Raw genomic sequence first — 18,517 nt, forward strand, 5'->3', positions numbered from 1 at the left:
CTTATTTCTTTTCTCTTTCCAAAACTTTCAAAAAGTAGAGCGAACCCCTTCATCTCTCTTTGGGCTCGTCCAGTCTAGCTCCCCCCTCCGATCGCAGTGGGACAGGCCACCCGGCCTCCTTCCTCCCCGCACCCCACCCCCCCGGCCTGCAATAGGACGGGTTTTGCATTCGGGGAAAAGCAATCGCTCCCCGAACGTACAGAACAGGACGAAACGGTGGCGGCCGAGGGGCGTGGCAGAGCGATTGGTACGGCCTGAGCCCTGCGTGCTCTGCGCGCTGCGGGCTCTTTGCGTCTGCGTAGTGCGCCCCCCTCCCTTTCTGCCTCCGCTGCCGCCATGGCGCCCGTGGTTAGTATGGCTCCGCGTGAGGCCTCGGCTCTGGGGCAGGCACGTGGGCTTCGCTGGCCCGGCTCCTGCCCGGCTCTCGCGGGACGGCGCTCTGCAGAGGCCGGCCGGGGCTGGGCTGGCAGGCCGGCTGGAGCGAACCAGGGCCGCCCCGGGGCCCAGCACGTTGTGGGCGGAGGAGGCCGCGGCCTGGGGCGCTAGAGGAGCCCCGGAGCTCTCGGAGGCCGCGGCTCGGGCTCGGGCCCCTCTCTACGGCCAGCGGGGAGTTGGAGCGCCCAGGCTACGGCCTGGGCCCTTGGGAGCCCGGCCGGCGTGAGGCAGCCAGGGTCTGGGCCTGGTTACCTGGGCGGAGGGCGGGCAGGAGGTAGGGGACATGCCACCCTCGGGAGCCGCGCATCCGGGAAGCCTACGGCCGGGACTCGGGGACCAGTGGGAAGGTGGCCTGGCCGGCTTGTTTTCAGAGAGAGGCGTGGGTTTGAGGCCCCTCGCAGCGTCCGTGGAGGAATTTAGTTCGTCGGGGCGCACCTGTACGGACCCTCTTTGGTCTAGGGCAAGGCCCAGCTCCATTCAGTTCCAGCCGGGCGGGGACCCGGCCGTGTGGCGCCCTCATGTCACTCCACCTGCAGCTCGCCGTCCTCGCAGGTTGCGTCGAGCAAGTCGTATTCCTGCCCCCCCTTTGTGGGACACCCTTGTTAACATTTTCGGTTCACCTAACTCTTCTGCCTGAGCAGGTTTTTAATGCCTATGCATTTGTATGCCTTTGGTTTAAAACCTTGATGGAAGGTTTGGAGCCCATTGTGGGCAGGTCTTTTACTAGCTGATTTGTATATGTCGGGGCTAGATCTTACAGCGACCCTTTTGATTGTTCCTAGGAAGAGACGTCTTGGAAAGAGATCAGTGAAGTTTGCAGTAGCTAAATGTTTGAAGAGTTGACCCAGTCAAATTTTAGATGAAATTCTTTTAAACAGGAAGGGAGACCAGATGTGTTCTTGGAAAAGTCTTTTTAGATTCTGTAAGGCTTTTAGAGTGGACGCATAGGTGAGTGGGTAAAGTTGTACAGATGCTCTTTTAGTGGTGTTGGAGTTTGTAGAGGGAGAAGACTAATGGAAGCTTTGTGAGAGTAAAGGAACTGGATCCTTGTAGGATGTGCTCAGACTGATGGTTTAAATCAAAACCCAGAAGTTGATAGTGTGTTGTAATTAGAACCTAAGTTTTAGCCTTATCTTGTCCCAACTGGGCTAGATGTGTTGGTGGGACGTTCGGTTCCCTAGAAGGTAGGTGAGATAGGATTAAGGGAGAACAGCTTAACTGGATCAGGACCCTAAGTCTGGAGAGTTAGGACAAGTATTCATTTCAGATTAAAATTGTTTCAGGTATGCAAGGCATTTGTATGCCTGCCCTAATCCTGGAGTAAAGTGAGTGACACTTCGTTTTGGAAGTTTTATGGTAAATAAAAGGAAATGTTCCTTGTATTGTGGTTCGAAAGATAACAGACCTTCATGCCCATAGATTGGGGAGGCTGGAAAGTGTAAATGGGCCAAGAGTGCTAGAATGATGTGCCCTCCAAAAGGGCACGACTCCAGACCCCGAAGCTTGCAGAACAGTACCTTGGGTATTGCCCCTGGACACTCGGGCAGAGCACAGTGTCCGGGCAGGTCTCCTGCTTGGCTACCTGGCGAGGGAGCAAAGCTCCACAGGTTTTGCATTTGTATGGGCTTTTCATCTCAGGCATTTTTGGTTTTGTTAACTTTTTGGTGGTTGGGGGAGGGGGGACTGGTTGTGCCTTCATCTCTTTATCATTTGTGTACCTTCTTAGAAAAAGCTTGTGGCGAAGGGGGGCAAAAAAAAGAAGCAAGTTCTGAAGTTTACCCTTGACTGCACCCACCCTGTAGAAGATGGAATCATGGATGCTGCCAATTTTGTAAGTTACACCCTTGATGCCACTCAGGACAGTGATGAACCTTCTGGGATGTTGCTGAGAAAACCTACCTGCCAGAGCACATTTCCGGTCTCAGGCTCATGGGCAGCCCTGCAGTTCTGGCTCTGCACAACCTTGGAACTTGGTCTGGTTATTTGTTTCTAAGTCTAGCTTTCTCTCACGTGTGTCAGTGGTGAGTAAACATCAGTGCTAGAGAACTACCTCAGTTTCTTCTCCCTCTTTCATTTTGTTTCCAAAAATGATTTTACTTACAGGTTCCCAGGGAACAGCAAACTCCACTGGACCCAGTGCCGCCTTTGCACTTGGGTGTGTTTAAGCATCAGCATTGGGCCCTGATCCTCACGGGACGAGGGCTTGCCTCCCCCGGCCTGACTGCTGGACAGATGGCAGCATTTCTTCGAGCTTCCCATTTTGTTAGGCGTCAGGGCTGCAGTGTTTATGTTAAAATACCCTGCGTGCTGACTCGTAATCGGAGCTTGTTTTTTCCACACCCTGCTCGGTACTGATACCTTGCCCCTATATTTGGCCTCATCCCCCAATATTCTTCTATTTCAGTTATATCTAGAAAAATTAACCTCATTCCCACATTTTGACTCTGCAGCGTGGTTTTGGCGGTTGACTCTTCCTATTCCGTAGCCACGCCTGGGGGTTCAGACCTCTTGTGCACAGCCTCCTCACTCCTCATTTGCTCCTCCTTGCCAAGATAATAGCATTAAAACAAGAGTAATTTCAGGTGAAAAAACCTAAAGACTCAGCCTATGGCCACTAATTCCATTGACTGGAATTCCAGTAACCTCTTGTGACCCTGTCCCCAGGAAGTCCCCAGATCGGCTCCTTAGTCTCTTCTCTTTGCAGTGACTTCTTATTTTCTCTGGGGCCTCTTTTCCCTCCTAACCTTTGTGGCTTCTTCCAGTTTGTGTCTGTGATGGCCCTGCCCTGGTGTCCTTTCCCTCTGCCTTCTCTACACTCACCTGTATATGTGATTATTTTTCCTTCTAGAAGTTTCTGTAGGATAAAAAACTTGAGTCATTTATGAGTCTCAGATGCAAATGTCAGGATTTCTGACCTAGTCACTCTACCCTGTGCTCAGTTAACATATGGTGTATTGGAAGAATTTTTAATTTTTATTTTGTTTTTTTATTTTTTTTAAAGATTTTATTTATTTATTTGACAGCAAGAGCAGGAACACAAGCAGGGGGAGTGAGAGATGGAGAAGCAGGCTTCCCGCCGAGCAGGGAGCCCGATGCGGGGCTCGATTCCCAGGACCCTGGGATCATGACCTGAGCCGAAGGCAGATGCTTAACGACTGAGCCACCCAGGCGCCCCTAAATTAAAAAAATATTTATTTATTTTTTAAAGATTTTATGTATTAATTTGAGAGAGAGAGCATAGGCCTGGGGGAGGGCAGAGGGCGAGAGACAAGCAGACTCCTGCTGAGCCTGGAGCCCCATGCGGGGCTCCATCCCAGGACCCATAGATCATGACCTGAGCAGAAACCAAGAGTAGGATGCTTACCCAACTGAGCCACCCAGGCACCCCAGTGTATTGGAGTTTTTAAAGAGGATTATAGGGGTTTGGGGCTGAAAGGGACTTCATATCATTGCAAGAGCAAGAAAACCAAACATTCCTTTATTTTTATCTTCTTTCTTCTTTCCCTTCCTTCCTTCCCTTCCTTCTGCCCACTCCGGGGTGCCTGGGTGGCTCAGTCATTAAGCGTCTGCCTTCAGGCCAGAACGCTGGGATTGAGCCCCGCATCGGGCTCCTTGCTCGGTGGAAAGCCTGCTTCTCCCTCTCCTACTCCCCCTGCTTATGTTCCCTCTCGCACTCTCTCTCCCTGTCAAATAAATAAATAAAATCTGGAAAAAAAAGTAGGCTCTATGCCCAGTGTGGGGCTTAAACCTACAGATCCTGAGACCAAGAATTGCATGCTCCACCAACGGAACCAGCCAGGTGCCCCCAGAGTCCTTTTTGACAGAGACCCCTGAAGTCCATGCAGTTGGATGACCTGTCCAGGCTTCCATGGGGGACTAGCATCTCTGGGCTCCTGGACTGCTGTCCTCGTGCTGTGCGTGCACAGGGCCCCTGAGCTGATGAAGAGTTTGGGTCTCTGCACGTTTTGCTCCTTGTACCGGGTTGAAGACTCCTTCCTCTGATGGCACTGAGAACAGTGCCTTATACTTCTTAGGTTCAGAAGCTGTAGGTACTTTCTAACAGTTTGGCCCTAGGTTTCCTGTCTTGTCTTACTTTGGCTTCTCAGTCAAGCCTTTTGTATAAGGGCACATTTGACCTCGTGTGTAAGCCGTCAGGTGTGTTCATGCTGGGATGTTTTCATGTTCTACACGGAGATAAAGGTGAATAGTGCCATTTTCTAATTGTTCTTAGATTTCAGACCTTGTATTAATAGCTGAAGATTGACTATAATTTTTTTAAAAGACTGAACCTTTGAAAAACAACTTTGTTCAGTGTTAGGAGCATAAAAACATACAAGAGTCTAATGAGTAGGTGGAGCTCTCACTTCACTAATTGATTGATTTGATGATTTCCGCAGGAGCAGTTTCTTCAAGAGAGAATCAAAGTGAATGGAAAAGCTGGGAATCTCGGTGGAGGGGTTGTAACAATTGAAAGGAGCAAAAGCAAGATTACTGTAACTTCTGAGGTGCCTTTTTCCAAAAGGTATGGGACAGATGAGTGTGACCTGCCGGCACCCTAGCACTGAGTCCCGCCCCCACCCCACAGGGATACTGCTGCCCCAGAGTCATTCGGGCTTTGCTGCAGCTGTTAATTCCTAGAACGGGGCCCAGTGCAAGGAGGCAGTGAATGAATGAATGTTATGGGGGTTAAAAGCATTCAATTTTTGATAGTTTTAAAAATTTCGTTTTTCACAGACTAAGGTATTTCAAGCAGTAGAGATGCTCAGACTTGCTTACACAGTATTAAAAATGAGAATATTGCTTCTTTTGCCTCTAGATCACAGTGAGGAGCTTTCATTTTTATTTTACTGAAATGTAGTTGATAGTGTTATATTAGTTTCAGGTGTCCAGCCTAGGCACTGATTCTCTACATTATTCAGTGTTCACCATAGTGTGCTTTCATTTTTAATTCTACTTATTTTCCCTGTAAGTGCTAGTATCATTGGGTGAGGACTCTGAGATCTCAGTTTAGACTGAAGCCATCTTTTTAATTCCTGTGGGCCCGTTTTCTTTCTAAGTCAGAGACCCCAGTTCCCTTAGCCTGCGGTATTACACGGTGGTTATAAGGAATCGGACCTGTTTATACCTGGCTCCTAGCCCAGAGCCAGCATATTCTTAGGAACTTTCAGTCAAACTGAATCAAGTAGTGGGAAATTTGAAGGTGTATTAGGACAAATTGAGTATAGTTTAGCCTTTGCTTTTTAGCTTTAATTATTATCAGTCAACAAGTGACTTCCTATTCTGCCTGGCTCGAGTTCTTTTATTTGTGCAGAAAGAGATCTGATACCATGAGAGACCGGTGCAACCATAGGGTCTCCAGGGCGTACAAAGCCTACAACTCTTTGGGCTTTCGCAGCGCTCATGGGGGAGATGCTGTGATCTTCTGTGACCCATTTCCACGCTTACTAACCTGGCGTGAGAATGGCTGCTAGCACCCCTTCCGTTTTCACAGATGCTTGTTTGTCCCCAGTGTGGGAAGACTGGAGCCTTCGTCTTCATCACTTTCCTCTCTCAGTGACGATAGTTTGACTGTCTTGTAGCATTCTAGGTGTTCCTACTCGAGGACCTTTTCTTGTCTCTGCACTTCTGTAGCTTTTTCCTTAGTTTCTCAACGTTCTTTTATGACAAATTTTAAACCACCTGAAATTAACCACCTTACCTGAATACTATATGGTAGAAATAATAAATGACAGAAAAGAATACTTTTTAGATGGAACGACCAAATTGATTTATTTTTATGTAGGGAAAAGAGGATAGAATTGAACTGAGATCTTCACATCTTTGTGAAGATTGCTTTGTTGACAAGTAACACTGTTGAACAGTATTCATTTCTTGGAGATGGTGAGTCTGTTGGGGTTCATTAATACTTGGGTCCTTGCTAATAGGCCAGTTTGCCTGTGCATCTCCTTTAGTCCCCATAACGGTCGGAAGAGATGGTAAGTATCAGGAGTCTCATTTCATAGAGGGAGAAACTGAGGTTTGGAAAGGTTAATTTGCCCAGCAGTGAGTTGGCTTGGTGTTCTATTCCCTCTTCTCTCTCTCTCTTTTTTTAAAGATTTTATTTATTTATTTGACAGAGACACAGTGAGAGAGAGAACACAAGCAGGGGGAGTGGGAGAGGGAGAAGCAGGCTTCCTGCAGAGCAGGGAGCCCGATGCGGGGCTTGATCCCAGGACCCTGGGATCATGACCTGAGCCGAGGGTAGAGGCGTAACGACTGAGCCACCCAGGCGCCCCCCCATTCCCTCTTCTCTTTTTGGGTTTGGGAAGATGCCCCGGGGCCTCAAGAGTACACAAGTGAGAGAAGAAACAAGATCGTAGGCTTTGTGTAGTTGGCATGTTGAGCCCAGAAGCCAGTTGCTGCATTGATAAAACAGTGAGTTTTCTAAGCAGTTTGCTGTGGTGACTGCTTAGCCATCTCCAGGGCACAGCAACCACACTAAGACTGAGTGCTCTCACTTGCAGAGAGGGAGCAAGGGCAGGGCAGGGTGGTGTCCTTTTCCCCAGGAGTTGGGTAGGGAGCGTCCCATCATAGAGGTGAGTGTGTACAGCCGCCCTAAGAAACAGTCCCGATCATCTGAACAACCTCAAAAGGAGCTTCAAATCCATGAGGTGTGATGTATGGGAAGTACTTGGAGCTCAGAAATCCAGTGATTTCTCAATAAAAAGATACTAAGATTGTGTGCTTAATTGTTAAGTTACTACCATGATATCTTTCTCCAGTGGTCACTAAAAGCCACTTTATAGGTATTTTGCTGTGTTTAATGGACAACTGTTATATCTACTCTGTTCTCATTTTTATTGCCGGTTTAGATGAAATGTGGCTGATATTTTTGGCCTTATCTTTGCCATTTTTGAATGGTGGGAGAACACCCTGAATTGTAATGATTTGAATGCATGGGTTTCATAAAAGGTGCAGTGTTTGAGAATGCTGGGAGGCCCTGTGGTGGAGTTCTCAAGTGTTCTTTCTCTGCAGGTATTTGAAATATCTCACCAAAAAATATTTGAAGAAGAATAATCTCCGTGACTGGTTACGTGTGGTTGCTAACAGCAAAGAGAGTTACGAGTTGCGTTACTTCCAGATTAACCAAGACGAGGAAGAGGAGGAAGATGAGGATTAAAACTCATTTATCTGGAATATTTTGTATAAGTTCTTAAATAAAACTTAGGAACCAAAATGGTGGTTTTCCTTGTATCTCTGCACTGTGGATCGAACAGAAAATTGGAGATCATAGTAAAAGCTTCACTTGGGCTGCCATTCACTTATTTGTAATTAGACTTTTTTCCTGCTTGAAAATTTTAGTTTTTTGTGGTAAGAAAAGCAAAATAAGCTCCTTTAAGGGAACTGCCAGTGATTTGACCTTGAGCAGGTGGTTAAGGGTGTGGAAATGTGCGCCCTTCAGTCACTATTTTACTTCAAAAAGCGGGACAGTTTTATCTGGTGCTTTTCTCAAAGATTCAGGTATACTAACGTCGGGACTTCTAGTTCACTGAGCAAAACCAGCGACTTCTTTGAGGTTCTCTTGCAGGAAAAAGGTAGTGTCAGTAAAAAAGCAGGGTTCTGGGGCATTTCAATATTTGGTTACAAATTACTTGCACACAATGACTTATGTATGTTAATCCTTTTTCTTCCTGTAGAAATAAAATGTCCTTTGGCGCTGCTGCATATTCTCCTACCCTCCAGGAAAGAGTCTGGAGAGCGGTTATAAAAGTCCCAGATTTTAAATTAAGTAAACATGCACAAAACTGAATTTGTGAACAGTCACAGTTTCTACGACTCTGCAACGACCTGTCCCTTCGGCCCCCAGCAGGGGGAGCTGGAGATGAGCAGTAGTAGAGCTTCCAGAGATGGACATCTGTGCATCTCCCCAGGATCGCAGCCTTTTCACGGGGTGGGCGCCAAGGAGAAGCGATCGAGGGACAGGTCATGCTGAGGAGATGAGGGAAAACGTTGCCGTGCCCAGGGAATGGTCCCTTCTGTGCCATTTGGGCCATGGCTGGATTTAATGTCAAGTCCTACAGACTGACATCAATCAGGGCCAGGTGAAAGCAGGATTTTGTTGCCTCGCGCGCAGAGGCTAGAGATCTGTGAAAGGTTACTGAGTTGTAAAGAAGTAATTGTCGCCAACCGGAAATCCAGAGGATTTGAGAGCGACTTTGAAAAGAGACCCTGATGCCTTATGGTGCCCTTCTGAAATCTAAACAATTCTGCAGAAATGTCTGCATTGTCTTAAAATTACAGTGTATGAAACCATGTTTTTAAGGTTCACCCACAGCTAATTTCCACACCTGAAATTCTTGGGCTCTGCTAGCTGCGTCGCTGGAAATTAAATGTTGGAGTCCTACCTTTGCTCCAAATTAACATTTGGTGCTCCTTGGATTGAATTTAACATGTTGAGTCTTTGCAATTTCATTTGTGGTAAAGGCTCTAGCATTTTCTATTTCTATGCAAATTTCTTGTAGCAGAATTGTTTGCGTGTTTCTCCACCCTAGGGCAAGGAGAGGTTTCTTTCCAATGTCACTGAGGCATCAGCTGGTTTCTGTCCCTTACCATGATCATTAACTTTGTTAGTAAGTTTATGACCTGGGTTTGCAAATTGTACTTGTTTGTTGCATTGATGTTCACCTGTGGTGATTTTTAGTTTCATTGTAAAAATATTAACCCTGGGTGGAAATTAGCATAGAAGTTTTTCTTTTTTCTTTTTTTTCAAACTACTTCCAGGTTTTTAAAACTTGTAATAAAATTGAAACTCGTTGGTTTTTCTATGCCTTTTTGAACTCTTGTAATTGAGTTTTGATCACATTTTATATTAAAGTGGCTAACACGTGGCTACTCTCACTGTGGAAGGCTTTTTTTTTTTTTTAAGGATTGGCATGTTAATCTATTTGGCAACATTGTTTTTCCTACTAATTGCTGTTTCGTTAAGCCGGAGAAGAAAATGCATCCTTCATTCCCATTCTCTCTACCTTTGTTGTGCCTCAGCGAGATTCTGGAGTTGGTCATAACTGAACTGTCCGTGTAGAACTTACTTCGATCCAGAGCCGAAAGGGTAACTTTGCAAAGATGACTTTTTCTGACGGAAGCTTTGTAGCGGGAAACCTGAATTACTTTACACCCATTACGCTGGCTGCATCCAGACCACATTTAGACCACTTTGCTTTTTAGCTCTTGACTCGACCTGCCTGCCTGATGGCAAGTATTCACGGCACAGGAAGAGAGTGGGTGGGTCACGGAGAGCTTCAGGCTGAGGTGTACGTTCACAGAGGTGGAATAGGGAGGTGCTATGGTCTAGTTCCTAGCTGATTCTGGTTACCAACACCATCTCTCGGCTGAAGGTTTAGTATTTGTTGTTCTTTCAAAAGCCTCTGACCTCCACCTTTCCCCATGACTTTCACTGGTGAAAGTGCTTTTTTCTGAGTAGTGTTATCCTCGCACCTCTTTGGGAAGAGCCGAGTGTTGAAATAACGTGGATCCTGTCTTCACCAGTGGCACCTGGCAGAGGCGTTCAGAAGCGCTTGTGTATAAGAAGGATGGAGCAGAGTGGGGGAGTTTGAGCGTATCAAACATTTCTTAAAAATTGATAAAAATTACAGAATTCTCTGGAGTATTTAGACCTCAGCCTTTTTAGAGGACACTTGATTTCTTGGAAGGTGATGACTGGTTCTGTCCCTTGGTCGTCACATTAACCTCCGGAGAGCTTGGAAATTGGCTTTGGCAGCCTGCTTTCATTTCCTTTAGTTGCTGTGGTCCTTTCCGTGACTTCGCCCTAAACTTATCAAGTGTTAGAAGCAGAGCGTGGTCAGGCTTTCCCCGTGAGGGGGCGTACACTTAAGATGTGTGGGTCATTGAGGAGACGGCAGATTCCGCAGTAGCAAGGGGAGAGACCTCCCCTTGGTAGCCTTGGACAGAATGGGGCTGGCTGGGGTCAGAAGCTGGGGAGAGCCTGGGTGGGGTCCTGCTGGAGGTGTGGGCTGAGTTGTAAGGAGCCTCTATTCTTTGGGGTAATAAGCTGTGGAGGTTACTTCTGGGAAGGGAGGAAGGTAAGGAAGAGGCCTGGTCTGTGGGATTTGCCATCCCAGCAAGGAGGTGGTGCTGAAGGAAGCAGGTAGAAGGCTGCCTTTTAAATGATGCCATCATGCTGCTTATCTCAGGGAACCAAAAACTAAGGTTTTGTAATCTAGACATTTCCCTGTCTTTCCTATCTTTGGGAGGATCTGAGAATTCACATTCTTTTTTTCTTGGCTATTTCTGGCCAAGCTAAAACAGTCTGTTAATGCTGTGCTGGCCAGCTGAGTTAGTTGCTCCTGTACCGAGAACCCAGAAAGAGCCCATAAGACGGCTTATAAGGGACTTTCTCAGGTTCAGGGCCATGGCCCAGAGGTCTGCCTTTCTGAGAAGCCCCTTCCTCATCCCCAGCATCCCCAAGTGATTTGGGTTCGGGTGGGGCACGGCCCGCATCTTGAGAAACAGGCTCCACGTACAAGGGAGATCTTGGTGTGTAGAGGATGTTTGCCATTCACTTTAGAAGATGCTGTGATCCTGCCCGCGATGCAGTCCCAGGAGCAGAGTTCTGACCTGCGTGGCTGCTGGGAGCGGTGTGGGAACAGGGGCTCACTTCACAGAGCCTTGAGGTGGTCACGATGGGGCATGTTGGTAAAAAGCGGACCTCAGGCAGCATTGAGGGCTGCCTGTATGAGAAATTCCTGTAACCCAGGGATGGAGACTGATAGGGGTGTGTGTGGAAGATAAACCACTTACTGCAACTCTGCTCTTGGAAAAGCAGTTTTTCCTTGGTGCTTTCATAACCAGTATATTTAAAAATACATATTTTGATTTTGAATTGTCCCTGGGGTGTAATTCCAAGCTCTGTGATCAGCCAACAGGAGCATCTTGCCTCCTGAAACTGTAACTTTACTGATGGGCTTATTCTCAGCATTGGCGAGTTCACTGAATTTTCACCTTTTTAGGGACTGCTTTTAACATCAGACCTTTTAAGTTCATTGTCACTATTGTTAATAGTTGGCAATAATCAGAGCTCTCCTTTAACTATTACTGGTGATTTCTAGTCAAAAATCCATTTGTTTATGCCGTTCCAGGGTTTGCTTCGTTTTGCTTTTGGTCAGTAAGTAGGGTGACTGAGCTGCAGCTGTGAGCAAGATGGGAGGGCCAGAGAGGATTAGGATTGTGAGCGCCTCCACTCCTTGTTGCCAAGTCAAGCAGGTGGAACTGTTCTTTCTTGAATGATGTCTTGACTGTCTCAGCCTCGCCTTGGCAGTTGGACCCAAGGTTAAAGGTGTGTGCCTGGGGTGGGGGCTTTCTGGTGATGGGAGGTACTGTAAGTCACAGTTTCTCTCGAGTGGGACAGAAGCTTTGGAAGTGTCCTGACCTCTTCTGGCCATCTGGGGGTGGGGGTGGGGGGCTGCTGAGGGCTGGACAGGTTTGGTGGCGCTTAGGGGTTTTTCCTGGATGGTTAACATTCAGAAAGAATTCTGGAAAGAGCAAGGCAGCCTTGCCAGGGACAGTGCCGGCCTGCTAAAGCATGGTGATCTGGTGCCCCCATGGCTAGATGCTCAGTGGTGTGAAATACAGCCTTAGTCCCGAGAAGCCCTTGGCTTGCTTAGCCCACCTCCCTGCTGCCTTTCCCTTCACCCTTGCAGGCCGGCCTGCCTTGGGATGCTTCCAACCTCTCTCTCTCTCTAGTGTGGTTTAAAAGTGATCTGGGAGATAAAGGGGACTCCCAGCACCCTGCACTTTGATCCAGGAGGCTGGACAGACCTGCCTGTGCCCAGGAATGAACGAAGACCAGCTTTTGTTCAGGGCTTGCTGGAAATTCATTTGGATGGGAAGGGGGAGGGAAAATTTGCTTCACATCTTTCCAACTGCCCTAGGCCATCCGTGGCCTTCTGGTCACAGCTTGGATTCATCATGGCTTGGATCGTGGTCACCTCGCCAAGAGGTTTTGCTTGGGGGTGCCCTCACCAGGCAGTCACAACTCGCCTGGTTCCCTAAAGGCCCCAGGAAAGGGAGAGTCTTCTTGCTGATGTCAGGATGCTAGCGGTTACTGGTGAATGCCTGCCAGGATGGGGCAGATGTTCAGCCAAGCCCAGAGGGGTTGGTGCCAGCGAGGAGACCCCAGTACCCCCCTTTCTTGCTTCCTAAGTCAGGCAGACCCTGTGGGTCCCAGGCAGCCACATGGGTCTCCAGTTGTTTCCCCCAAATCTATCTGGCCCGAGGTAGAGAAGTAAGGGTACCCTCCCTTTATTGGCTCTTCTTGGGTTAGAGAGCTGACCATCCTAAGGGCCACTGAAACTTTGATCTTCTCAGAGTAGCTTTAAGACCTCCTGCAGCCCAGACTGGCCGCCCTCATTTAAAATTCCAGCCTTGCTCCCAAGGGCTTCGGCCTCCATCTTCACCTTAAACAACTGAGGGCTGTTGGCGGAGGCTCCTTACTGCTCTGCGACAGGTGTCGCTTCTGAGCGGGAGTTTGGGCACAGAGAACGCAGAGCCGCATCACCCCCAGGGCCTCTGCATGTGTTTACACCGGACCCCGCCTGGAGGGGCGTTTTGGAAGAGGGCACGTGGGCGGTGGGAGCGTGGTGCCATGGGGTGAGGGAGGAGCCAGCCTGCATGCATTTTTCTGGAGGAATCAGACCCGGCCTCTAGATCGGCCCTTCCCCAAGTGCAGAACACATTTTTCTTCTAATCTTTCTAAAGGGCCGAGCCGGGTGCGGGACGGCGAGGTTCTCCGGGCACGTGAGCAGAGTGCCGGAGCTCGCGGCTCGCCGTCCACGGACCCCGCCTCTGCGCCCGTGGGGACCCCGGGGCAGGGCGCCTTCCCGGGCGGCGGCGCCGTAGGCGGCGGGTCCTGCCGGGGCTGCGCGGGGGCGCGTTCCCCGCCTCCCACTGGGCCCGGCTGGCCCGGGTCCCCGCTGCCCGCTCGGCCGTCGGGTCCCTGGGCGCGCGGGCGCCTCGACGGCTCCCCCTGCCGGAGCGCCGGGTGCGCCCCGTGCGCCCGGGGCTCAGGACTAGTCCCCCCAACTTGTTCTCCGCTGTTAACTAGTCGCGCTGCCGGAACGATGGGATGGGGTTGCCACAGCAACAGACTGGACGTCACAATCCGGGCATGTGTGCCGCCCCCCCGCCGTGCCGCCGTGCCGCCGGCGCTGCCGCCGCCACCCTCGGCCGGCTGCGGGACTCGGGCTGCGGGGCGCGGTGGGCGGAGCGGCCCGGGCTTTGCGGGGAGCGGGGCGAAGGCGGCCGAGAGGAAGGGGGTCGAGACGGGGGGGTGGAGGTTTGGGGGGGTGGGGGGGCAGGCGGCCGCCATCTTCTCGCCGAGGCCGCCTCGCCCGCCGCGCGCGCCCGTCCGGCCGCGCACGGGTTAAGGCTGGCACCGCGCCCGGCGGGAGGGGGGGCGCCCACCTCCCCTCCCCCCCGCGCCGGGCATGCGGGGCCCGCTGGGCACCGAGGAGGAGCTGCCGCGGCTGTTCGCGGACGAGATGGAGAACGAGGACGAGATGTCAGGTGAGCGGGGCGCCGGCTGGGCCCGGGGCCGGGCGGCGGGGGGCTCGGGGCCCGGCGGGGCCCGGGGCCGGACCGGCGGCGCGCAGGAGAGGCGCCCGGGCCGCGGGGCTGCGCTCCCGCCCTGCTGGCGCCGTGCGGCCAAGGGCGCGGGGCTGGGCGAGCGCCGGAGCGCGGCGCGCGGGCGGCCAAGGGCGGGGTGCGGTCGGGGCCCCCCGGGCCGCGGCGCGGACCAGGCGCCGGCGGAGGAGCGCGGGGGGCTGCGCCGGGCGCCCGGGGCTGGGAGGGGGCGCGGCGCCGCCGGCTCAGCCCCGCGTGCCCTTGAAGGGGGCGGGAATCGCGCTCGGCTCCCGGCGCCGCGCACCCCGCGCTGTGGACCCGCGCCGCGCGCCCCTGGCCTCGCGGGGGCAGGCGGGACCCGGCCCCCGCCGGTCTCGGCCCCAGGGCGCGCTGGGTGGGGCCCGGAGCGGCTCGAGGACTGGCCGTGCAGGGGGACCCCGCGAGCGCCTTGGCTGGGGCGGTTTCCCTCCAGGCCCGCGAGGGCTCCGGGCCGGGGCGCGCGGGCTCGGACTCCTGCTCCCCTTCCCGGCCGCGGGGTGCTGGGACCGCCTCTCGCAAACACTTTGCCGGGGCCGCCGGCGCCTCCAGCGCGAGATCGCCCGGGGAGTGGCGCTCCCAGCCCATCGAGCTTTGGCCACGGGCCTGACGCCTAGGGCCGCCGCCCCAGCCCCTTGCCGTCCCTCTCAGAATTCAGCATAAACAGGGCTTGTGCGTCAGGGGTAACCTTGCAAGGATCATTCTTTAGTTAACTGCTCACCATTTGTTTGGGACGGTTCTCCTCCTGGCACAGCAGGGCAGGGCCTCACCCTGCCAACCAGCCTCCCTCCCTCCCTCCCTCCCTTTTGGGGGACTCTTCTCAGCTTCTCGGCACCAAGTCTGTGGCCCCTTCCGGGCTCCTGAGAGACTTGTGGGAGGTCCGGGGGCCCTCCCGAGCCCAAGAATATGCTCTCTGGCCCCAGGAGTGCCTTGGAGGGAGGGCGGATGGGGCATTCTGCAGATTGGCACCCCCAACTCCTGTGTGCAGGGGTGAGAGGGGGAGGACCCAACAGGCAGCAGCTCCCCAGGCTGCTCTGAGTCTTCCTGGAGGGGGGATTCCCACCAGGTGGCCCCGCCCACTAGGGGGGCCTCCTCCCCACTTGTTTGCTTGCTTTGACACTGTGACTAGGACTCCTCCAGAGCCTGGCCTCACTCCGCCTTTCAGACAGTCTGGCCAAGTTTGCAAAGAGCCTGCTCCAGTTAGGGGAGTGGGGGTGAGGTGGCCCCTTATGGGAGGGGTTGCTTGGACAATAGTTGACTGTTAGATCCCTGGGTGCAAGGAATTAGGCCCATTTCCTGGGAGGGAACATAGAGGCCCAGTAGAGACACTGAAACCCATGGCTGTTTTCTACCCAGGAGGCCGGCTCCTCCCTAAGCTGTTCTCTGGCTTTCTCAGTGATTCCCAGTGGTGCTTGGGGCGTGGCCCCTTTGTGGCACTGATGGGGCAGTGGACAGCTGAACATGCATTAACAGGCTTATTTCTGGGTCTTCACTGAACCCCTGATGGGGTCCCCTGTCCACTTTCCCCACCTACTCCAGCTCTGCCTGTCAGGGCTCAGAGCATGGGGAGGGTTGATGGGCACCTGTCTCACTCTATTTGGGCCGGAGGGGTTCAGTCTCTGTCAAAGTCACCTGCTCACTACCTATTCTCCCTGCTTGTGCCCATTGTTCCAGGGCAAGGTGGGGAAGAGAGGTGAGGTTGACCCCAGGGCCTGTGGGAGCAACCCCAAAGCCCTGCAGAGAGGCGGTCCTGCTCCAGCCCCGCTGGTCTGGGGATTGCAGCCTCATCCTTGTGCAAGGCTAGATGTCCTGAGCCTTCCCAAGCTCCCAGCTCCCTCTCCATGTCCCTGCCCCAAGGCTCTGTCCTCGTCCTCTGGTCCACTTCGTAGCCTCCTAACTAGACCTCGCTGACCACCCTCCACTCAGTAGCCAGGGTCACCTTTGTCAACACAAACCAGGCCCAGGCTCCCATTGCTTGGACGGATCGATGAACTCCTATTCTATTCCACCTGCATCTACCCCACCCCACCTTGCTCCTGAATTGCAACCACACCGGCCTCCTTGAAGCTTCCGGACGCCCCAGGCTCCAAGCTCCATCCTGCCCTTGAGCGCTGGCTGTGACCTCTGTCTGACCCGCTCTTTCCCCTGTTCATAGCCGCCTCCTTGCTGTCCTGTGGTTCCAGCCCACACGTGTCCGTGGGGAGGCCCTCCTTACCTCCTGCCCAAGCGTGGCCCCACCCCCCAGGGCCATTTTAGTGCTTTATTTTCTTGGCAACGCTTCCTACTCTCTGGAATATTGCCGCCAGCTTACTTCTGTGTCTCCGGGCTCCCCCCCGAGTGTGACTCCATTGATCACCCGCTAGGCCTGGCACCCGGCACCGTGGGTGCTCAGGAGATGGTTGTGGTCTCCGTGTCTGAAGGCTGGGAGTCCCTAGCTCACCCCTGGCCTCTGGGCACGGTGACAGCTTCAGCCCAGGCCTCGTGTTTCTCCCCAGGCGCTGGCCAGCTGGCCCCCTAGCCCTCCATCACAGCTGCTCTGCGGCCCTCGGCCTGAGCTCATAGCTGTCACCCACTCGGACCTGGGGCCAGCTGGTTCCAAAATAGTACAGTTTGCGGCCCGAGGAGCTGTTGTGTTGGGAGCGCTCACGCTAATTTTTAAATCTGCAGCAGTTGGACTCGTCTTGTCAAATCTTTCTTTCCATTGTGCCCCACCCTCCCCTCCCCCCAGCGGTGTTCTTCTTCCCCACACCGGGCTCCCTGTGGCCAGCACTCGGCACTGAGGCAGCTGGGCGAGCCTGCTTGGAGGAGGCAGGGTGGGCGCCTGCCTCCCCGGCTCGGGGCCTGGCAACTGCCAAATCCCACTGGGAGTGTGTGTGTGTGTGGGGGGGGGGGGCTGGTCAACGTGAGGGCTCCAGGCTCAGATGGATCCTGGCTCTGCCGCTTGTTAGCTGACTGACCCTGGGCACGCTCCCCAGGCCCTCTGCCTCAGTGTCCCCACTGGTGGAATGGGGATATAGCATCCGCTACCTCACAGAGGGTTATTGTGAGGACTAGTGAGACAGTGCCCGTGGAACATTTAGGTCACAGTGCCCAGCACATAATAGGTGCCCAATAAACTGTGAGTGCTGTAATTAGCACCATCCAAGGGGGGCAGTTGACCTGCCTTTCCCAAGGAAATGCTTCTGAGACTTGCACCCTCATCTAGTAAGCTGGGGGGCGTGGGAGCCTGGGCTGGAGGAGGGCTGGGAGTGTGACCCCCGTGCTGGGGCTGGAGGGAGAGAAGGGGGGCTCAGTGCCCCCCCGGCCTTTTCCTTAAACTTCCCGGACTGGTTGTCCCCAGGCCATCACTTACAGCCAGAGGGCTGGGCTTCCCAGAGTTGGTGAGCCCGGCCTTTCGCCTGGCCAGGCAGTGTGACCACTCTGACCCCAGAGTCACTTGACTGGCCCATGTCCCCCCTGCCCAGAGGACTGGCCCCAGTCATGTGAGCATTTTAGGTTTCCTGGACAGGAGGGAGTGATAGCCGAGATTCTCAAGGTTCACGCCTTCTTAGCTAACCCCACCCCGTGGGGAAATGTGGGTTTTGGGGTTCCCAGGGAGCCTGTATTTAATACTGTTTGCTGGGAAGAGGGAGGCAAAGTCACCAGCATGCTTTGCCCAGTGCCTTGGCCTGTGGGATGGTCACTTCATTCCAGACTGATCTATCATTTCATCAGTTCATTCAGTCACCAAGCCTATGAATCCACTCACCCATGTATCTACCCTCCCACCTAACAGCTCTTCATCCAACCATAAAACCAACCAACCAACCAGCCATACACCCACCACTCACCAGCCAGCCATCCTACCCACTCTCCATCTTCCTTCCTTCCTTCCTTCCTTCCTTCCTTCCTTCCTTCCTTCCTTCCTTCCTTCCATCCACTCACCTCCCAACATAGATCTGTTGAGTATCTTCTCCAAACCAGGTACAGAACACAGTATGTGGTCTCTAACTTACTGGGGATTTTGCAGGTAAAACTTTTGAGGCTTTCTCCCTTCTCTTTGGCTCTGTCCTTATTTCTCTCTCCCTGTCTCTTTTTCTCACTCTGCCCCCATGTCTGTCCCTCCGTCTGTCTCTTTCCAAGTCTGTCTTCCCTGAGTGCTTGGCTCTGCTTCTCTCTCTTTGGCAGTCCCTTGCTTTCCCTCTTTTGCCTCTGTCTCTCCCTGACCCTCAGCTCTGTCTCCCCATCCCCTCCCTCCTTGCTTCTCTTTCCTCCTCCCCGCCCATGCTTTGGGTTTGCAGGGGGGCCTGTCCCTGCTTGCCCTGGGTCCCTGTCCTCCTCATCCTCACTCTCTCCCTGGCCTCAGTCCCTTAGGGTAAAAGCCTCATTCTCTCTCCCCCCGCCCCCCACCTGCCTGCCCAGAGTGCTCAGAACCGATGCTTTCTTTGAT

The 18,517-nt window shown here is 52.9% G+C and overlaps 2 protein-coding genes across 5 annotated transcripts in view; both read left to right on the plus strand.

The window, feature by feature from the left end:
• Window positions 1–211: 211 nt before the first annotated feature.
• On the plus strand, window positions 212–7,651 carry RPL22 (ribosomal protein L22). The gene is made up of 4 exons (XM_036064501.2): window positions 212–348; window positions 2,162–2,266; window positions 4,833–4,957; window positions 7,450–7,651. Exons 1-4 carry the CDS (start codon window positions 337–339, stop codon window positions 7,592–7,594), a joined length of 387 nt encoding a protein of 128 aa, XP_035920394.1. The 5' UTR covers window positions 212–336; the 3' UTR covers window positions 7,595–7,651.
• Window positions 7,652–13,848: 6,197 nt separating this feature from the next.
• CHD5 (chromodomain helicase DNA binding protein 5) overlaps window positions 13,849–18,517 on the plus strand; it is a 59,120-nt gene continuing 54,451 nt past the window's right edge. For all 4 annotated transcript variants that reach the window (XM_036064503.2, XM_036064504.2, XM_036064505.2 and 1 more), the window contains exon 1: window positions 13,849–13,995. In XM_036064503.2, coding sequence (XP_035920396.1) covers window positions 13,917–13,995 — 79 coding nt within the window. In that variant the 5' untranslated portion in view covers window positions 13,849–13,916. The remainder of the gene's footprint in view (window positions 13,996–18,517) is intronic.

Source organism: Halichoerus grypus, chromosome 5 (assembly GCF_964656455.1).
Source record: "Halichoerus grypus chromosome 5, mHalGry1.hap1.1, whole genome shotgun sequence".
NCBI classification, from domain to species: domain Eukaryota; kingdom Metazoa; phylum Chordata; class Mammalia; order Carnivora; family Phocidae; genus Halichoerus; species Halichoerus grypus.

Excerpts from the sequence above, each read along its gene's own strand:
- RPL22 (XM_036064501.2), top strand. Across the intron at positions 2,267-4,832 it reads TCATGGATGCTGCCAATTTT|GAGCAGTTTCTTCAAGAGAG; the intron begins GTAAGTTACACC and ends TGATTTCCGCAG. Across the intron at positions 4,958-7,449 it reads GAGGTGCCTTTTTCCAAAAG|GTATTTGAAATATCTCACCA; the intron begins GTATGGGACAGA and ends CTTTCTCTGCAG.